General features: G+C 41.7%; 1 protein-coding gene across 2 annotated transcripts in view; it reads right to left on the bottom strand.

Annotated features, from left to right (window-relative positions):
• Positions 1-6,436: 6,436 nt before the first annotated feature.
• Positions 6,437-17,646, bottom strand: part of CRMP1 (collapsin response mediator protein 1) — a gene marked incomplete at its 5' end in the record, with an annotated part of 49,103 nt that continues 37,893 nt past the window's right edge. For both annotated transcript variants that reach the window (XM_084203764.1, XM_084203765.1), the window contains 5 exons: positions 6,437-6,876; positions 8,453-8,618; positions 11,116-11,295; positions 12,412-12,582; positions 14,194-14,335. In XM_084203764.1, the coding sequence (XP_084059890.1) occupies positions 6,785-6,876; positions 8,453-8,618; positions 11,116-11,295; positions 12,412-12,582; positions 14,194-14,335 (751 nt within the window). In that variant the 3' untranslated portion in view covers positions 6,437-6,784. The remainder of the gene's footprint in view (positions 6,877-8,452; positions 8,619-11,115; positions 11,296-12,411; positions 12,583-14,193; positions 14,336-17,646) is intronic.

The raw sequence follows: 17,646 nt of genomic DNA, 5'->3' as shown, positions 1-17,646 counted from the left end.
GCACCTGTGTTATGTAATAAATTGCCCCATTTAAGCAATCCTACAGCTTTCATGAAGTGGGAGTATTCTGCCTTTTCAAAAATAAACATATATTTTGCTAATGAAAAGGTTGTCCTTTGGTGGAAGATGGAAAGTGCTACATCAGTTACACAGTTTGCCTCAGGCAAAAGTGCTGCTGTACAAATGAGTTCACCAGGCCTGTTGCACACGTGTGTTAAATGGTTCATTTTCATCTCAGCTGTAAAAAAAAAAATCTAAATTGTACCCTTTCAAGCATTTTTCAAGCATTTAATTCTGGTATTTTCAGCACTTCTCTATGGTGTTTCTGCTTCCCAGTCTGGACATTTTAACATTTTAGTTGCTACGTGTTCTTTTTTGGTTGGTTTTTTTTGGGGTGGGGTTTTTTGGAGGGGCAGAGGTTTTTTTGGTGTTTTGGGGTTTTTTTTTGTAACAGAATCAATGTATTTACGTAGGATTGTTGAACATGTTTCCCCCTGCAGTGCTCTCTGTACACAGGCACAGGGAGCTGTTACCATTAGAGCAGATGATGCTCTAAACCCCCAGGGCAGCAGTAGCTCCTGCCACACTCAGGATGCAGCAGAATCACTCGAGCGGGTTTCTGGTTACCCGGGAGGGATCTACCCTGCGCTGTGCCTCGGCCAGCCCGGCTGGAAATGGCTTTTTCTCTGAATTAGGAACTAATTGTCCCAAACGCAGGGCAGCAGTGCCCTCTCCCGGGCAGCCCGCGCTGCTCGCATCCCCCCGCAGGTGGAGGAGGCGGGCGGGGAGCTCCGGGAGGGAGCCGGGGGGTGCCTGTGCTCGGTGCCATCCCCGCCTGTCCCCAGGGAAGGTCCCTGTGCTCGGTGTGATCCCCGGGAAGGTCCCTGTGCCCGGTGTGATCCCAGGGAAGGTCCCTGTGCTCGGTGTGATCCCAGGAGGGTCCCTGTGCTCGGTGTGATCCCAGGAGGGTCCCTGTGCTTGGTGTGATCCCAGGGAAGGTTCCTGTGCCCGGTGTGATCCCAGGAGGGTCCCTGTGCTCGGTGTGATCCCAGGAGGGTCCCTGTGCTCGGTGTGATCCCAGGAGGGTCCCTGTGCTTGGTGTGATCCCAGGGAAGGTTCCTGTGCTCAGTGTGATCCCAGGAAGGGTCCCTGTGCTCAGTCTGATCCTAGGAGGGTCCCTGTGCTTGGTGTGATCCCAGGAGGGTCCCTGTGCTTGGTGTGATCCCAGGGAAGGTCCCTGTGCTCAGTGTGATCCCAGGGAAGGTCCCTGTGCTCGGTGTGATCCCAGGGAAGGTCCCTGTGCTTGGTGTGATCCCAGGGAAGGTCCCTGTGCTCGGTGTGATCCCAGGGAAGGTCCCTGTGCTCGGTGTGATCCCAGGAGGGTCCCTGTGCTTGGTGTGATCCCAGGGAAGGTCCCTGTGCTCAGTGTGATCCCAGGAGGGTCCCTGTGCTCGGTGTGATCCCAGGGAAGGTCCCTGTGCTCGGTGTGATCCCAGGAGGGTCCCTGTGCTCGGTGTGACCCCCACCAGTCCCCCCCTGTCTGGGTGCGGGCACCTCCCAATTTTCCATCTGCCTGACTCTCCTGGGATGGGGTTTCTGCAGACCTTTCTTTTCTCCCACGGTCACACTGGCAATCTCCTGTCAAAACACCTGCTACTCTTGTCCCTGTCAGTGACTTCAGTCCCCTTGAGTTTCCACGTGGATACCCCAACTTCAGTGTCATTTGCAGATGGGCATAGTGTGACACTTGCCATCACTGTCTGTCAGTGAGGCAGATATTGAACAAGTAACTGGACCAAGAGAAAAGTGGAGAAAGTGCCAAACAAAACTCAGAGCAGATGCTTTGCAGTTAATACTGTTGAACTTTTATGTTATGTTAGAGAATCATAGACTCGGCCTAGGGGAAAATGGGATATCTAGGCACCAGTCACAGCTCAAAACAGTCAGTTTATAGGGTAAATCTATAGAACACCTTCTCTTTATTCTGGAAGGGATAGCATGGAAGTTTGATCATGCTTTACAAGTACATATCAAAAACACTGCAGAAATTTAGGGGAAAGGTCATGCCTTTTTCCTCCTATTTTTAAACATCGAGGGTAACATCATTCCATCTCCCATATATCCCTCTCCCAACAGCCCTTACTGCTATTTCTGAAATCTACCTAGAAAGTTTATAGAAAGTTCATCACAACCATGATGAAAAATTATCCTAAAGTCAGTTTGTTTAGATGAGTGAGATTTATTTTTTTACCAACAGTAGATGAACAAGGATTGGTAGTTACTAGTCAGAGGGAAGGTAATAAGGAGCTGAGTATGGTGCATTCAGATATCCCTGATTTTTTAGAGCTCCTTGACAATTACACAGGATTAAGATACAACTTGAATTAAATCACTGTTACTCCAGACTGATGTTCTAATTATGGAGTTGTCTATATTATGCAGATTTGTGATACTTCTAATATTTAATTTTTTTTTTAAAATGTAACACCTACAGTGTTATTAGTGCCATTGTAAATTTAGATACACTGCTGGATGAATATCTCTGTAGATATTTTGTACCCTAAAGAGTTTTCCTTTGACAAGTGTTTATGTCAAGAAGATGGAATCATGGCAAACTAGTGAATTCTGCTTGCCACTCCCTTGGGTCTGTAAGGCTGTTGCCATGTGAGGTCTTTGAGAACCATGCTAGGTCTAAATGGCAAGAAATAGCTGGTGCCAAGAGGACTAGATCAACACTTTGCCACTGTGCATTAAGCTGTGCATTTCCTGGCTCCAGGAAGCCATTAATGGCAGGATTTCACATGGGTTTAAACACACCTTGGCAAATGCATGGCAGACGAATTCACTGAGAGCTGCAGGTACAATGATGCTGCTGCTGCTTCTCAAGAAATTACAAAGCACTGGAAATGAAGCAGACATTCAGAGGAGGATTAGCATTATATGCTTGCTCTTCTGACCTCCTTCAAGCTTGTGGTTTTGGCTACTGGAACTTAGAGCAGATGGTCATCTGACCTGGTCCAGTCTGAGATCTTAGTTCTTGAGGACAAAGACCAGTATATTGCCAAGAGAAACACTTAAAGGCTGGGACAGCCATCAGTTTTGGTATAGTCTTAGCATCATAATTAGCAGGCTTTGCTGTAAACACTAGAATTTAAACATGTAACTGCATTGCTCTGGTAGCAGACAAACTGTAGCACAAGACAAACCGGTCCAAAATGTGCTCAGAAAGCAATCTGTGGATCCAGCCTTCCCTTCCAGAATTTACAAAGATATTTCCCAGGCTGGTCATAGGGACTATTTTAAGCAGATCATTGCAAATAGCAACAGGGAAGAGCAGCTTTACATTATTAGAGCTACATCAGGTATTGAAAGGTCATAGCCTGGTGCAGATTTTTAGAAGTTTGACTATTCAGAAAGCCTGGAAGCTCTGCACTGCTTCCAGCTGTAGTTGAGATAACAGCAGCTCCTCACCAAGTTCACAACATCTCCCAGCCTGGTGTTCCTGCAAGGGAGCAAACACAAGTGCAGTTTCCTGTTCTGCAGCATGCACTCAGGAGCACCAGCTAATCCACATTTTCTTTACTGGTAGTGTTTTATTTTCTTAAGGGCAGGTTAGTGATGTAGGGACTGGGGCATTGCTATGAAATACACTCCAGGTAGTAAGAGAAGCACCCCTTGCCTTGTTTTCCATCCATGGGGAGTGGCACATGCCGTCTCCCTGTGGAATCACAGTAACCATCCAGGTGAGGCTGCCTTCACCTCACCTGGTGAGGTGCAGCTCGGGATCCATGGCTTCCTGCAGGCTGCCCCTCAGCAGTGCCACGGCAGGAGCAGCCAGGCTGCAGGGGATTAGGCTGCTTCTTCTTGGAGACATCACAGGAGAGCCACATTGACCTGAGAGGCACAGTCTTGTTCACAGAGGAGCACTGAACCATGAAATGCCTCTCAAAACACCCACACGTATTTATTCACAGACACTTCACAGTGAAAAAATAAATGCATGTTAACAGTGAGTCTTTGACCAGCTTGTAGGCAAAGGGCTTTTGGTTTAAGATGCTGTTAAGTGGGTAGGAAAAGTGGAATCTCAACACGAGTTACGCAGTGATCATTTCTGCTACCTCAAGCGTGACAAGCCTCATACATTGAGTGGATTTTTTAGTTGGAGGTGAGCAACCATTGTTACTTGCACAAAAACATGCAAGAAGGGCATGAGGGAAATTGTAACCAGCAGTTTGGAAATTTTCACGCTGTCAAATTTGCCACATAGCTTCACAAACCAGCTGTATTTCTACTGTCAGGGTTACATCACCACAACTGTTGCTGGCTGTCAACACTCACAGCAAACGGGCTGGAATAGGACAAGGCAGATGGAGAGTTGGCATTTCAGGATTGCCTTACCTGCTAGGCTGTAGGTTGTTCCAGGGCACACTGTCCTCAGGCTTCTCTGCTAGTGTTATTTTACTTCCTCTAAAAAACCTGAACCACCAAATGAGCAATTTATTTTAATTCATATCATATAAAATATCTGAACCACCAAATGAGCAAGAAAGCCTGAGGATGAGGGCATGCTCCAAGCAATATGAAATGTGAATTTGAATTCTTTGCAGAAGGGATTGTTCATGAAAAGCCTCATTTTCCTCTTTTTTTGGGAGCAAGCAATTCAGTTCACTGCAGACTGAAATGCAATGTTTCTGCACTGGTTCAGCTCAAAGCCAAAGAAAAAGCTGGCTCTTCAGACTAGTTCTGCTGCCAGGTTTCAGACCAAGCTGACCAAAATGGATTTTTCCAGGGTAGCAGTTCCTTCCCCAGGCAAGCTGCAGGTGAGTGTACCAGTTTCAGAATGACAGGCTTCAGGTGAGCTACATCCCAAAAACGTTATGGCTCACGTGCACTTGGCATGCCCCACACGAGCCGTGCCAACCCACGTGACTGTTGCATGGGTGGGATGGATAGGTGCTCCGTGGCCAAGCAGCACAGCTGATAAAACCACTCCAGTGACACCCCACTGCTGCAAAACTTTTCCTGCTGCAGCTTTGTCCTGTAGCTAAAGGCAAAGTAGCACAAGGGGAGGTGTTTATTGACCTGCTAATGTCACAGCACCCTGCTGCCACTGCAGCCCGCACCTCCCACAGCATCTGTAACACCGTCAGACAAGCAAAAAGTGACAGGAAACAAGGTTTCTTTACATAGCTTGTCAGAGAGTCAGAAAGCCAAGAAGAAATACTTCCTTCACTCCCAGAGAATTAAGTCCACTTCCTTCACCTTACCTGCAGCATATTCTTTTCCTGCCATGCCTTGACACAGCTCAGTCAGTAGAGAAAACCACAATGAAGTCAAATACAGCCTAGGTCAAAGTGTAGCACTGGGTACTGGTTCTGTACTACAGATGAAGATGACAGCAGTGAATTATCCCTTTTTAGGCAAATAAGATGTAGATCTAAGGTCTTTGTCAGCAAGTTAATTTGTGTCTCATTTTGGCAAAATTGAGGCAGCTGCAATGTCATAGAACCCCAGACTTGTTAAGTCTATGAAAAGACTTGTTAAGTCTCATTAAGTCTTGTTAAGTACTCTAAGATCGAATCCAACCATTAGTAAGTACATTTTAGTCAATAGTAAGTACAATTGTTAGTAAATACATTTTTACTGTGAGCACTATTTAATAAGACATACTATATCATGCTATATTATGCATATGCAGACCTATACACTTCTCAACACTTGTGATCTAAGGAGGTTCCTTCTATTGCATGATGTCAAGCTGAAAAACAATTTCTCTTGAGTTCCTCCATTCCAAATTTTCAGTCATTGAGTCACAGCACAGAGCAAGACGCTTACCCATCAATTAATTTCCTTTATTTCACAAGCTTTGAATTCAGAAATTGAACCACGACTAGTAGATCTTGATACGGTAGAGTAAGTAAAAATGTGTGTGATTACAAAGGAAAAAATTTGTACAAAAACCTTTAAAAATCCGACAGCAACTTGGATTATCTGTAAGTACCAAAAATCTCATGCAGAAGGAGAGCACTACTGCCCAGGTGGAGAAATCCCTGCAGGGGTGGCAATGGCATTGGTATGTAAAACTGATGGCTCTGTCTAAAATGGAAACAAGAAGGACACAGACTTGGAATGTACCGAGTGGGAACAGACAGGTGCTACGGAGACCATTTGTCATTACATGTCCCAGTGAGTTTCTGTGTCTTGAGAGAAGTGCTTCTTGGGTTTATAATAAATTAAAGATTAAACAGAAGCTGCCTATACTACTCTACTGCTTACTTTCCAGATGGCCATTTTCTTCCTTCATTAGTGTTTTTGGTGGTGTTTCTCAAATACAGACATTAATCTTGGCATTGTGTCTAGTCAGTTGTTGGCAATGTGTTCTAAAGGGACTCACTCACAGAATGCAACTTGCATAAATAACTCAGTAACATGCATTAACTACTCTAATACAGCGAAAGGGTGCAAAGGAACCATCATTCAGTTACGAGACAAAGCTAAAACCTGTAGTCACTAAAGGGGCAATGGAAGCACCATGCTTTAAGGTGACTATGGCATGAAAGCACAATTGTGAGGCAAGTAGTTCCAAGCAAACACACCACACTATTATCACCTCTTTCTATACAATAAAAAAAAAAAAAAAAAGAAAAAAAAGAAAAAAAAAGACATTTCCTTTTTATTTCTGTTAGTACCAAATAAAACTGTGGGCTCGATAACACAGATACTGAAGGGAATGGACATTATTCCCATGATCCTTCATCCTTGTGTTTCTGTCCATCATCATTTCTCAGCCAAGACTGGTAATATTGGAGCGCCCACCAGGAGGTGCCACGATGCGGTGGCCAGTACGACGTGGGTTGTTGTCATCAATCTGAGCTCCTGCAACAACAGAAAATGAGGAAACAAAGCTATGAAAGGGATTAAAACATCAGGAGCGAGGTTCTACCTGGCTATGCTTCCCTCACACCACCATCAGCTAGACTGTCTTGAGCCTGACTGAAGCACTGAACAGACCTTCAAGGCACATTTCTGTCTTCACTGAGAAGTGTGAGATTATATGCTTAGGATCAGATTAATGCTCACCTTACTTGGAGAATTATTTTCCACTGACTTGAAGGGACTTTTCAAACCTGCCTCACTGACTTAGAACATATGTCCCTACTGAGTCCACGGGACAACAGTTCAGTAAATCTGATGCTAGCAATCATAAATCCATGAAGAAATGAGCACCAAGCTGATGTAAACTTCATACTGCATTTTAAATGCTGAAAGATTAAGCTTAAGTGGACAACAAGCTTTCTGACAGGCTAAATATTGCCTGATCACACTCAATTTCCTAAAGGCAATGTAATAAATATGTGGGATCATTTAAAATGTTACCTTAGTCTCTACTTCTGCTTCGTTTTATGCTTGCATCATCCAGATCAAATTTGTACCTCTAGATGGCTTGGTAGTACCCAGATCCAGCACTGCACTGTGAAACCACAGCTTCAGATGCTTATGAAAATTCCAATTATTGGTTATTACTAACATGTGGACTTTCTAAGCACCTTTTCTGTTTTTTATAGCTTCATATATATCTGTATATGCTCACCATGGCCCCAAGTGTATGGGCAAAAATATACTTCACCTCATTAGAAGGGTTTTTAACTTCACTTCCTTAGAAGGTTGGTTTTTTTTTATTAGAAGGGTTTTTTGCTCTCCTAGGACTTTCTTACAAAAGTTTCATTTAGTTTCTGAAGAGAGGATCTGTAAAGTAGGAAAACTCCACCATCAGCTCCCACAAGGGGAAAATCCAATGACTTTCACAGCATCGTATGAATGTGTTATTCACCACTGGGGCTGTAGACTTTTGAAGAATAAGGATTTGACACACTTGTAATTGTCTTCAGATGACAAGAATTATTTCCAGCAACCCCAAAGGATGATTTTCCAGTCTGTTTCCTGTGTACCATGGAAAATGTTTTGGAACCAAGAGCAGAGGATAAGAAATACTCCAATCTGCTTATGAACAACTTATGCACATGGTTTATGACCATGGACAAGGACAGTTGAAGTTTCCATGTCTAGCAGTTTCCATGTCCAGCCTGTGAGATGTCTGAGACTCACAGGTTGCACCAGACCCAAGTCCCATCAGCTGTGCACACCACCAAGGGGCTTCAGTCACATCCACCAGAGAACTCAGCTAATTGCAATGGGTCAGGTAAATAATAGTGAAAGACTGACACAGAGAAAATTTCAGATTGAAAACATTTTGAATATTTGGCAGTATGTAAAATATCACTAGGCAATGAATGAGTAAAAACATGTATATACTTATATATATGTAAGTATATGCATGTATATGACTATATACAATCCCTTTATATTTGACTAAAGAATTATAACTGAAATTCATCACCAGTAATCCATACTCACAGCTTTAAAAGTTTTCTCATTAGTCAGGCTGACTTACCTGATAGGCTGAAATTGGATTGATGGAGGTTTCTGATTGGTGGGGGCTGGTTTTTGGCAGGGGAGGATTTAGTTGAGGGTGCAGGAGTTGCATATTTTGGTGTAGCTGGGATTTCATACACAGGTCCATCATACATTCCTCTGGAGACTCCTTGCAGTCCTCCCACCTAAAACAAGAGGAGAGTAAAAATCCAGACACAGAATGTTCAGATAATGCTGCCTAATGACCCTGTAGGAAGACAGCAGCGAGCACAGAGCTATATTCTGCACTGGCTGAATTAACAATGCATCTATACTTTATATATAAAGCAAAGTGCAATCTGCTTTATATATAAAGAAAATTGTAAAGCTTGCTCCCTCCATTTATATATATATAAATTACAAAAGAGTTCCTTATCAGGCTTCCTTCACAATCAAAGGGGAGAAGTGGAATTCAAACGAACATGTGTGACCTGCTTATTTTACATCAGATCCGTCTCAATCACCTCTTCTCTCCCCATTCAGTCACACTTGGGTAGGAGCACAGCTGATACCCACTATACCAACTGCAGCAATTTCTCTCCTATCTGGATTTCCTCTGCTCCTCCCCTTCATAGGTCTCATTCTCTTTATTAGAACTCCTTGAAAAGGAGTGGCAATTTTTAAATTAAATTTCAAAAGTTTCTGCTTCCTGTCATCAACTAGAAAAGCAATTGTACAGTGGACTGTGGCAGGGGATCTATTTTACAATATTTCTCAATAAAGTATCTGTCATTAGAGCTCTGATTTCTGTTTTAGGTCTCTAGATTTTTTTCCCTGTATGCTTCTTACAAGGAATATTAGAAAAGAAAATTTAAAAAAAAACTTCACTGGCCTTAAAATCACAGGAATCTAGGAAATAATATTTTAATAAGAACAGTTCCAGTTTTCAGAAAGAGCCCGAAGCCATTGAATTCAGAATGCAAAGCTCATCAAAGAGATCAGAAATCTGTGTCTTACAAGATTATAGTTTCAGAGAATTTCCCCCAACAGGTTACAAGTGAAATTAAAATATTGTATAGAAAGACCCTATTCACAGGGGTTTGATCCAGCTCTCAAAGCAATCAGTGCATTTTCCTTGCTTTTGAAGACAGGGACATCAGGCTCAGAAGAGCCACTGTCTTGCAGGCTGAGCCAAAATGAATGCCCAGAAGAGAGCAATTGCCAATCACAGCAATGAATCCATCTTCCAGGGACCCACAAAGGCAAGAATTTATACTGCAATCCCTGCTCCAGGGATAAATTTATACTGCCAGCCTGTGCCAACCGTTTTGCAATCCCTTGCTTGAAAAGTTTTTCTAAATTTCTCTGTTGTGCACAGACATGTTCATAAAGCAGCTGATAAAACCATCAATGGGTTTTTCTGAATACTTACAGTGAATAAAATTCGATGGTGGGAAAAGAAATTTGGACATGAATCTGCTCTCCCTCTTGGCAGGCAGCAGAGGGAGCTGCAGGAGCAAAAATACCAGTCCCTTTGTCTGTCTGCAGACTTTGCCCAAGGATCAAAGGTCTCCCAAAATCTAGGCCTACTTGCAAGGTTACTTACTTACCAGGTTACTTAGCCCAGGTAATTTTGTTCAAACTCCTGCTACAAGACACTAATCTGTGGTACTTGTTTCTAAAGTGCTGGCTTCACTATTTTGATGGTTTTGTCACTAATTTATGTCACACTCCCAGGCACTGAAGCCTTAAGCAGTGAGTGTAAAGAGAAGGCCTGTATCATGTATATAGATAATGTAAAAAAAATACAACACTGATTGGTATTTTGCAAAATTTTTGCGGGTGCATTTGCTTTTTACAATGCCTTTTCTTCTAAGAAGTTCAGGCCCTTCTTCTGCAGCTTGATAGAATTTGTATAATAAATTATGAAAGATAAAAGCTATCAACCTGCTTGTAGGCTTAATTTCAGCTGTCAGTATCACAGCCTGTGGTATATGCTTGGCTGAAAAAAATATGAGGTTCAGTCAATTTTTCTCATTACCTGTGCTCACACAGTGACTTTCCAGCACAGTGACAAGAAGCAATTTCCAAACTCCAAACTGATGTCCAGCCAATTGGTTTTCAACAGATAAGCACTGATATAATTCAAAACCAGAGGTGACACAGAGGTGAAATCTTGGTCATTTCCCAAGCTTTTTATTAAACAAAAGAGAAAAGTTTTCTGAGCCATTAATGCTGCTAATACACAGCTCAGCAAATGCACTAACCATAATGCCCAATATAATGAGAATCTCTGGCTGACATGCTTTTCTTCTCTGCAGTGTAGCAGTTCAGTATGCAATTTAAAATTCTGTTTTTACTCTGCCTAACCCTCCCTCACAAAAATCTTTTTCTTTTCCTGAATTTTTAACTGAAAATAATTCTATCACTATTCCACCTCTCTTCAAAGAAGTGGAATAAGGCATTACTGGACATAAGGCAATTATGTCAGCTGGCAATTATATATTCTACCTGCTGAAGCTCACAGTGATAATACTAAAATAAGTTCACAATTGCAACCGGTTTTGTGGTCATTTTTTGAGCGAGTCATATACAGTCCCCATCTGATATGGACTCATAATAGCACAACAATATAAAAACAGATGCTACTGTGCTTCCAAGAAGGTTTGGCTACAAAGAAGGTTCATTAGGACCTGACATTACCTTATTCCTGATTTTGATGCGCTGGTAAAGATACTCAGGGAAAGGTTTGCGAGGGATGAAGCGGCCCATTCCCTTATTGACGTGCAGATTTCCATCTTCAAACACAATCTTCCCTTGGCTTATGACCACGAGTGGGGCACCATGGCACTCCATTCCTTCAAAGATGTTGTACTCAATGGCCTGAGGATCAACCAACATATTCACTGCCAAGACCTCTTTCCATTAGTAACTTATGATGTGTACATTTGTGGTCATAGTTTTAGACAACTGCCATTAAAAGTGTATAAAATTGTTTTGTATGAAGGAAAAGCAATGCATTTTGATATGAAATGATTTTAAAGGATCTTTCCTTTAAAATAAGACATATCCTTCTAGTTTTTCATTTTCCATCAAGGATTTCACTTGTTTTTGGAAAGTTTGCTGTATCAAACCAGAGCATTTAGAATAATGATAGCCCTAATAAGAAGGAAAATTGTGACTCAGGTGCTGGATAACCAGAGGACATGGTTCTACTGTGCATCTGCTGTTACTCTGTAAGCAAATTTCGAAGAGGCCAGCACACATATTTCTGTCTGAAAAAGCCCAGAAAAGCCCAGGAAGGCCTGAATCTAAATGGAAATGACAGGGCAGGTGGTTATTATTTTCTTGAAAATACAGAAAGCTCTCAAGACAGAGAAACAGAAACTGAATCACCCAAATTTACTTTTTAAAGGTTTAAAAATGTTTTGGTCTTTTAATGTAAAAGTGCAATACTGGATATTCAGTAAAACTTTTGGAAAAATTTCCCAATACAAAGGGCCAAAGCACGAAACAGTAAGACAAAAAATTTGGGATAGAAAACTCAAAGCCTATCAGAATCAAAATGAAAGCAACTGTCAGTCACTGGTTCTCTGCACTGAGGGCAAAGAAACATGTAGCAAAGCTCTGGAATTAAACAGAAAATTCCATCCATCAAGCTGATTAGAGCTGTATTATCAAAACATTTAATCATCTGTCATAGTTTAGAATACTTTAATCGTGAAATTTATAATTTCAGGTGCTTTTTAGCAAGCATGCAAAAAATAAATAGTGCAAGGGTATATGCAGAGAGAAAAGAAATCCTTCCTGATCACAATGCTTCCAACATAGGACTTCAATACTCCCATGTCCTGAAACATTTACCCATTTCAGAACAGGAGTAGGCTGTTACCCCACTCCTCTGTATCCTGTGCTATTTGTGTTCACATGATTTAGATCAACAGATGAAAAACAACAGTGACATTTCTTTTTTCTTGCTGGTTTTCATTTCCTCCTTACCGATTTATGGCTTTTGGCTGTTATAGTCTTCACCTTATCAGGGTCCCAAATAACAACATCAGCATCAGATCCTACAGCAATCCGGCCTTTCCTTGGATACAGATTAAAGATTTTGGCAGCATTGGTGCTGGTAACAGCTACAAACTGGCTCTCATCCATCTTGCCTGTGGCCTAAAAAACAATGTGATTTGAGCAAAACATGCTTATGAAATAAGGATTACTATTCAGACTACTGAAAGGCAGGGGAGGTATTGGAAGGCATCCCTTCATAGATATGGTGATGCTGCATGAAAAAGTGATAGTATCACACAGGACCTTCTGTACAGCTCTTTAACTGGAAGTTTCAAAAAAAAATGTGTGTTACTCCAGGCATTTCAAAGGACAGCCAGTGAAACCTTAGTGCTCAGGACACGACCAAGGGGCTCAGCTATCTGGGATCCCTTTCTCTACAAGCTGAGGCCTTTTAGTTTTGTTGCTAGTCTTAGTAATTTCTATTTAAATATTTAAGCAATTTTAAATCAGAGAAACTCATATGAGTATTACAAGATATAACAAAAGATCAAGATTCCAACACTTTGGGAACACTTCTTGCAAATTAAGTCCGTTCTACTACCATTATTATCAGATCTATACATCTAAGTAATACAACCAATTATAAAGTCTTTGCCTGGAGAAATGTCATCACCAGTAGAACTTGGCATAAAGTCAGTGATGGTAACTGCAACTGTACAGAACAGCATTTTGATTTCTCAGTATAGTATTTTGGGGTCTTCCCTGGAAATGAGCAAGAACAATGTTCTAAGGAAGAACAACAGTACCAAGCCTTTTAATATTAGATTAACACTTATTTCCTGCCTGGTAAAATATAAGGTTTGTAAAATATAAGCTACTCAGTGGTGCAGGACTGAATGTTACCACCTATAAATCCCATGTTGCAGCCCTTCCTGCAGTTCCTTCCCACTGAGGGAGTAACAAAAGAAAATATCATCAGCTGGCTGTGCTTTGCTTGCTTCCCTACTTCATTCCTACATGGCAGGTATCTGAAACTGCTTCAGATCTGTGCTTGGAATCTCAATAGCTGTCCCTGAATAAAGTGGTATGAAACAGAGTCTGGGACAAGTGCTCATCATAGCGCTGTAAATACTGCCACTTCCCAGTCTGCATTCGAGCACAATGCAGTGAGTGTGTGTGAGTGTGCAGGGTGTGCACATGGAGACAGACAGTAGAGGGAGAATATCATTATACATGAGAATCCATGGAACCATCAAAAAATTCCTGACTTACACCGGCACTCCACTGCAAAGTATGCCAGTATGAATTACGTGCAATGCTCTCCTTCAAAGCATTTCATCATTTAGCCTCAGGCTCAGCTGCCATCCATTTGTAATTTTTCAAAAACGATGAGACACTTCCCAAATTCAAACAATTCATTCATCACGTTTATGTGAGGTCTACTTCAAAACCATTAAACTGCTCCAGATATCACATCTCTCAGAAGCATCCGCTCTGACACTAAGGGAAAATAGAGCAATGGAATCTGGGAAGCCTCAAGTCTAATGAAACCCAATACTATTGCAGTGTCAGAAGTGAAATACAGCCCTGAGTTTAAAAAACTGGAAGAGGTTTTTGAAATAAGCAATTCACCTCACAGTAGCATTCTCTCAGGGAATTCTCAGAAATATAGCAGAAAGTCACTTAAGCAATGGCCAAGAGTCTCTTGGCTTTCATTATTCAGCCAACACTCAATTTCCTTTTAGTCTATAAAAGTAAGTAATTACTTACTACAGCCTTGTCCCAGACAACAGTCATCCTTTCCTCAATTCCATTGACCCCTTCAGGAATCATAGTGAAGTTGTCCTTTCCAATGGCTTTCTGGGCAGTGCTATAGGGGCAATGTCCACTTCCCGTCACCTGCAGGTCCCCACTGTGGAGTTAACACACAGAAGGTTTAGACCAGGCATCGCCAAGGTGACCTTGGTCTCAGACAGGCTGTGAATGGACCTTTCAAGCCTTTCAAGACACCAGAGGCACAGGCTGTAAATCATGCCAGCAGCCTTTCTGTGCTGGCTACAGATCACTGAGAGTAACAATGGCACTGGACATCTCCACTTTCCCCCAGGAGCACCCTGGACTCCAGGATTACAGCCCCTCTGGCTCCAGGCTGCTTATCGACAGAGATCAGGCAAAAGCCCACTAACCAGGACAAAGGATTATTCCAGGATTAAGGAAATGATCAGAAGCTTGTATGAAATGTCTGCCACTCTCAAGATAAATGAATTCATAACCACATTAAAAAATAATGGCAAATTTCACAGTGCAAAGTCATGAGCTTCAAACGTGTTCCCCAGCATTTCTCTCCTACACATGTATGTTTCTTGCAAAACTTACATGAATAGTTCTCCTCTGACCTTCCAAAACAGAACCAAGAAAAAAACCAAGAAAATAAAAACATTTTTATCAGGTAGTTTTCTAATTAAACAACAAAAGGCATAGTGCAAGTCAAACACAGGCTCTGGATTTAACTAACTTAAGAGTCTTACACAGGAAAAGGCATGGAGAAAAATGCAAAAAGAGCTACCATTTATAATGCTTTTATTTAAGAGGTTGGGTTTTGCAGCCTAGAGAATTTTCTTTTTTTTTTTTTTTTTTTTTTTTTTTTTTTTTGGCAGAGAGCAGAAATGGATCACAGCTGCCTCTGGAAATAAGGAGGAAGAACATAATCAATATGCAGAATCTTGCCAAAATAGAAAGTCAAAAAAGAAGGTTCTCCAATATCCACAGGAAACATGATATTTTTAGCACTTGATTAAACTTACAGGAGGCAAGAACATTAGAACTCACTATAATTTCCCTTCCATCACTCCTTAAGTTCCCGAAAGCCTGTCATCTTTTTCTTTAACTGATAATGTAAATTCCAGCTCTGAAACAACTGAATTATTCTGGTCCACAAATCTATATCCAACAAGCTAACAAACAGCCAAGTACAGAGGAAAAAAGTGTCACACATGAGTAATTCTAATGCCATTTTCTAGGCTGTTAGCCCTAATGATTGCTGACAGAGAATAGTCTTTGGCCTCTTTTTTGGTTCTTCACCACACTCACAAGCCATCCATCCAGTTTTTACCCAAGGAATTCAGTACAGAAAAGGCTGCTGTGCTTTAGCTGGTCCTGATTGTTAATGACTGCCATAGGATTAAGCCAATTTCATCAGTTAAACATTCATTTATTTTAACACAACAATAAAGTCAGAAGGTTGCAATGCCATTTCTTTCTTTTTGATGCTCTTCTAATCAGCAAAGCTTCCTGTGGCATCTCTCCTTTCCACACACTGATATAACATAAAAACCTGACTGTCACAGCCAGGCCCTGTATCACTGCCCACTTCCCTGAGGTTATGCTGTGCTTCTAACACCACACTACAAATTCCTACACCTGGAAGATAACAAGGGTTTGCTTTCTTAACTCCATACACCCTCTTCTCTGACATTTAATGACATTACTGATATGGACTGCACTCCCTAGTCAAATCAATAGAAGACTTCCAAAACTGAAGTGTGTCACCTGAGATCATCACATCCCTGGTTAACCCAGAGCACTCCTACTGTCTGGACACACCCTACTGTCAAATGGGGGATAAGCATTACATCAACTGAAAAACTGAGAGACAGGAAGGGATCATCATAAAATAAATGCCAGATCAATACCTTGTCATCTTATTCTTCCCCTTAAACAAGGTTTTCATGGTAAGTTGCATCTTCTGTGTAGCACCAAGATCATTGGGTCACAAGAGGTGGCACATCCCAGCTGCAGTAATGCAGCAGCACACCATGCAAGATCAAAGCTAACTCAAGTGCATGGCCCACAGATGACACAAGGACCTAATCTCATGAGGCAAATTCAATCTGCAAATCCCATGAGACATGATGGGGTTTTACACATTCAGCTCTTCAGTGGAAAATCAAGAAATCAAATCATTCAGCTTTCTGTGGAGAAGAGCACAAGCAGTATGCTGCATGCTTACAATGGAAGGATGTTGTAGGGATTTTTTAATGAATGTAAAATAATGGTATCCAAATCAACAGTGCAATAGAAACATGAAATACTGTCTTTACCATCATACTTGCATAAAATTCCCCATGAATGCTGAGCAGACCAATACACAGTTCTTTTTAGTTTCACAGTTTGGATTTTAAGTATTAAAACTGAAAGCAGGCTAAGCTGCTGTCATTTAAGATCTAGGACTTTAAGCCACGAGGAAAAAAAAGCCATTTTTGCATGCTTGGAGAATAATGAAAAGTTCTGTAAGTCCTCGGTTTGTCTTTCTGATGTTAGTTTTAAGAAGTCATTATTTGGATTCCAATTCTAAAAATGTTCTTGCTAATCTGCTTTGACCCACATACTATTATTTTGGGACTCTCTTCTAGAAAGCATATATAGCCACTCTACCAGAGTAAGGAGTCAAACATTTTGATACACATTTACATGTGCTGGCTAAGAGCCTTACCCTCACACAGTGAACTTCACCATTTACAGTGCAGATAGTGATGAATCAGACCAAGAAAGTAATTTTTTTCTGAGTCTTTATTTGGAACAAGAATCTCAGTTATGGAAAAAACATTTTTGCCATCAGATTGTCAGAAGAGAACTGCTGTGAATTCTTACCAGAGCCACACATTACTCAGAGCTCAACTGCAGCATCTTTAGAGCAGTTAAGTTAAAGCCTGGGTGGGCTCTGGCTGCACAGCCTGACCCATCATGTGCAAGGGGAGACATGGCACTGACTGATGGCATCTTCCTGTCACATGTGTGTGCCCACCCAGCTCCCAGGCAGCTGCTCTGAAGATGGTCACTTTCAAGGTTCAGATTTCACTGTTCTGTCTAGGGCTTTGAAAACCCCAGAAAGGGGAGGCCAGGTGAGCTGGGTGCCACCACAAGAAGGTCAATGAGGATATGAATGGTAAGTTGAGTTCCTCACTCCAGCCCTAGCAATCTGTCCTGGTGGGGCTTCAGCTGTGAATTTCTATATCATTTCAGAGCAGATGGTCTTTTGCTTAAGCTAAAGACCCACAGTTGGCTACAGGCAGGAAATACTTTCAGAGATGGGTTTTACAGTCTGGGTTTTTGGCAAGGCATTTCTGCTATCTTCTTTTCTATATAAGATACTTCTTCCTCTGCTGTCCACATTCCTTTCACCTACCTAGTGATTAAACTCTCCCTGCCAACCTGAAGGCAGTC

The sequence above is a fragment of the Fringilla coelebs genome (genome assembly GCF_963513975.1).
Source record: "Fringilla coelebs genome assembly, chromosome: 4".
NCBI classification, from domain to species: Eukaryota; Metazoa; Chordata; class Aves; order Passeriformes; family Fringillidae; genus Fringilla; species Fringilla coelebs.
This window is presented reverse-complemented; position numbering and strand designations above follow the sequence as displayed.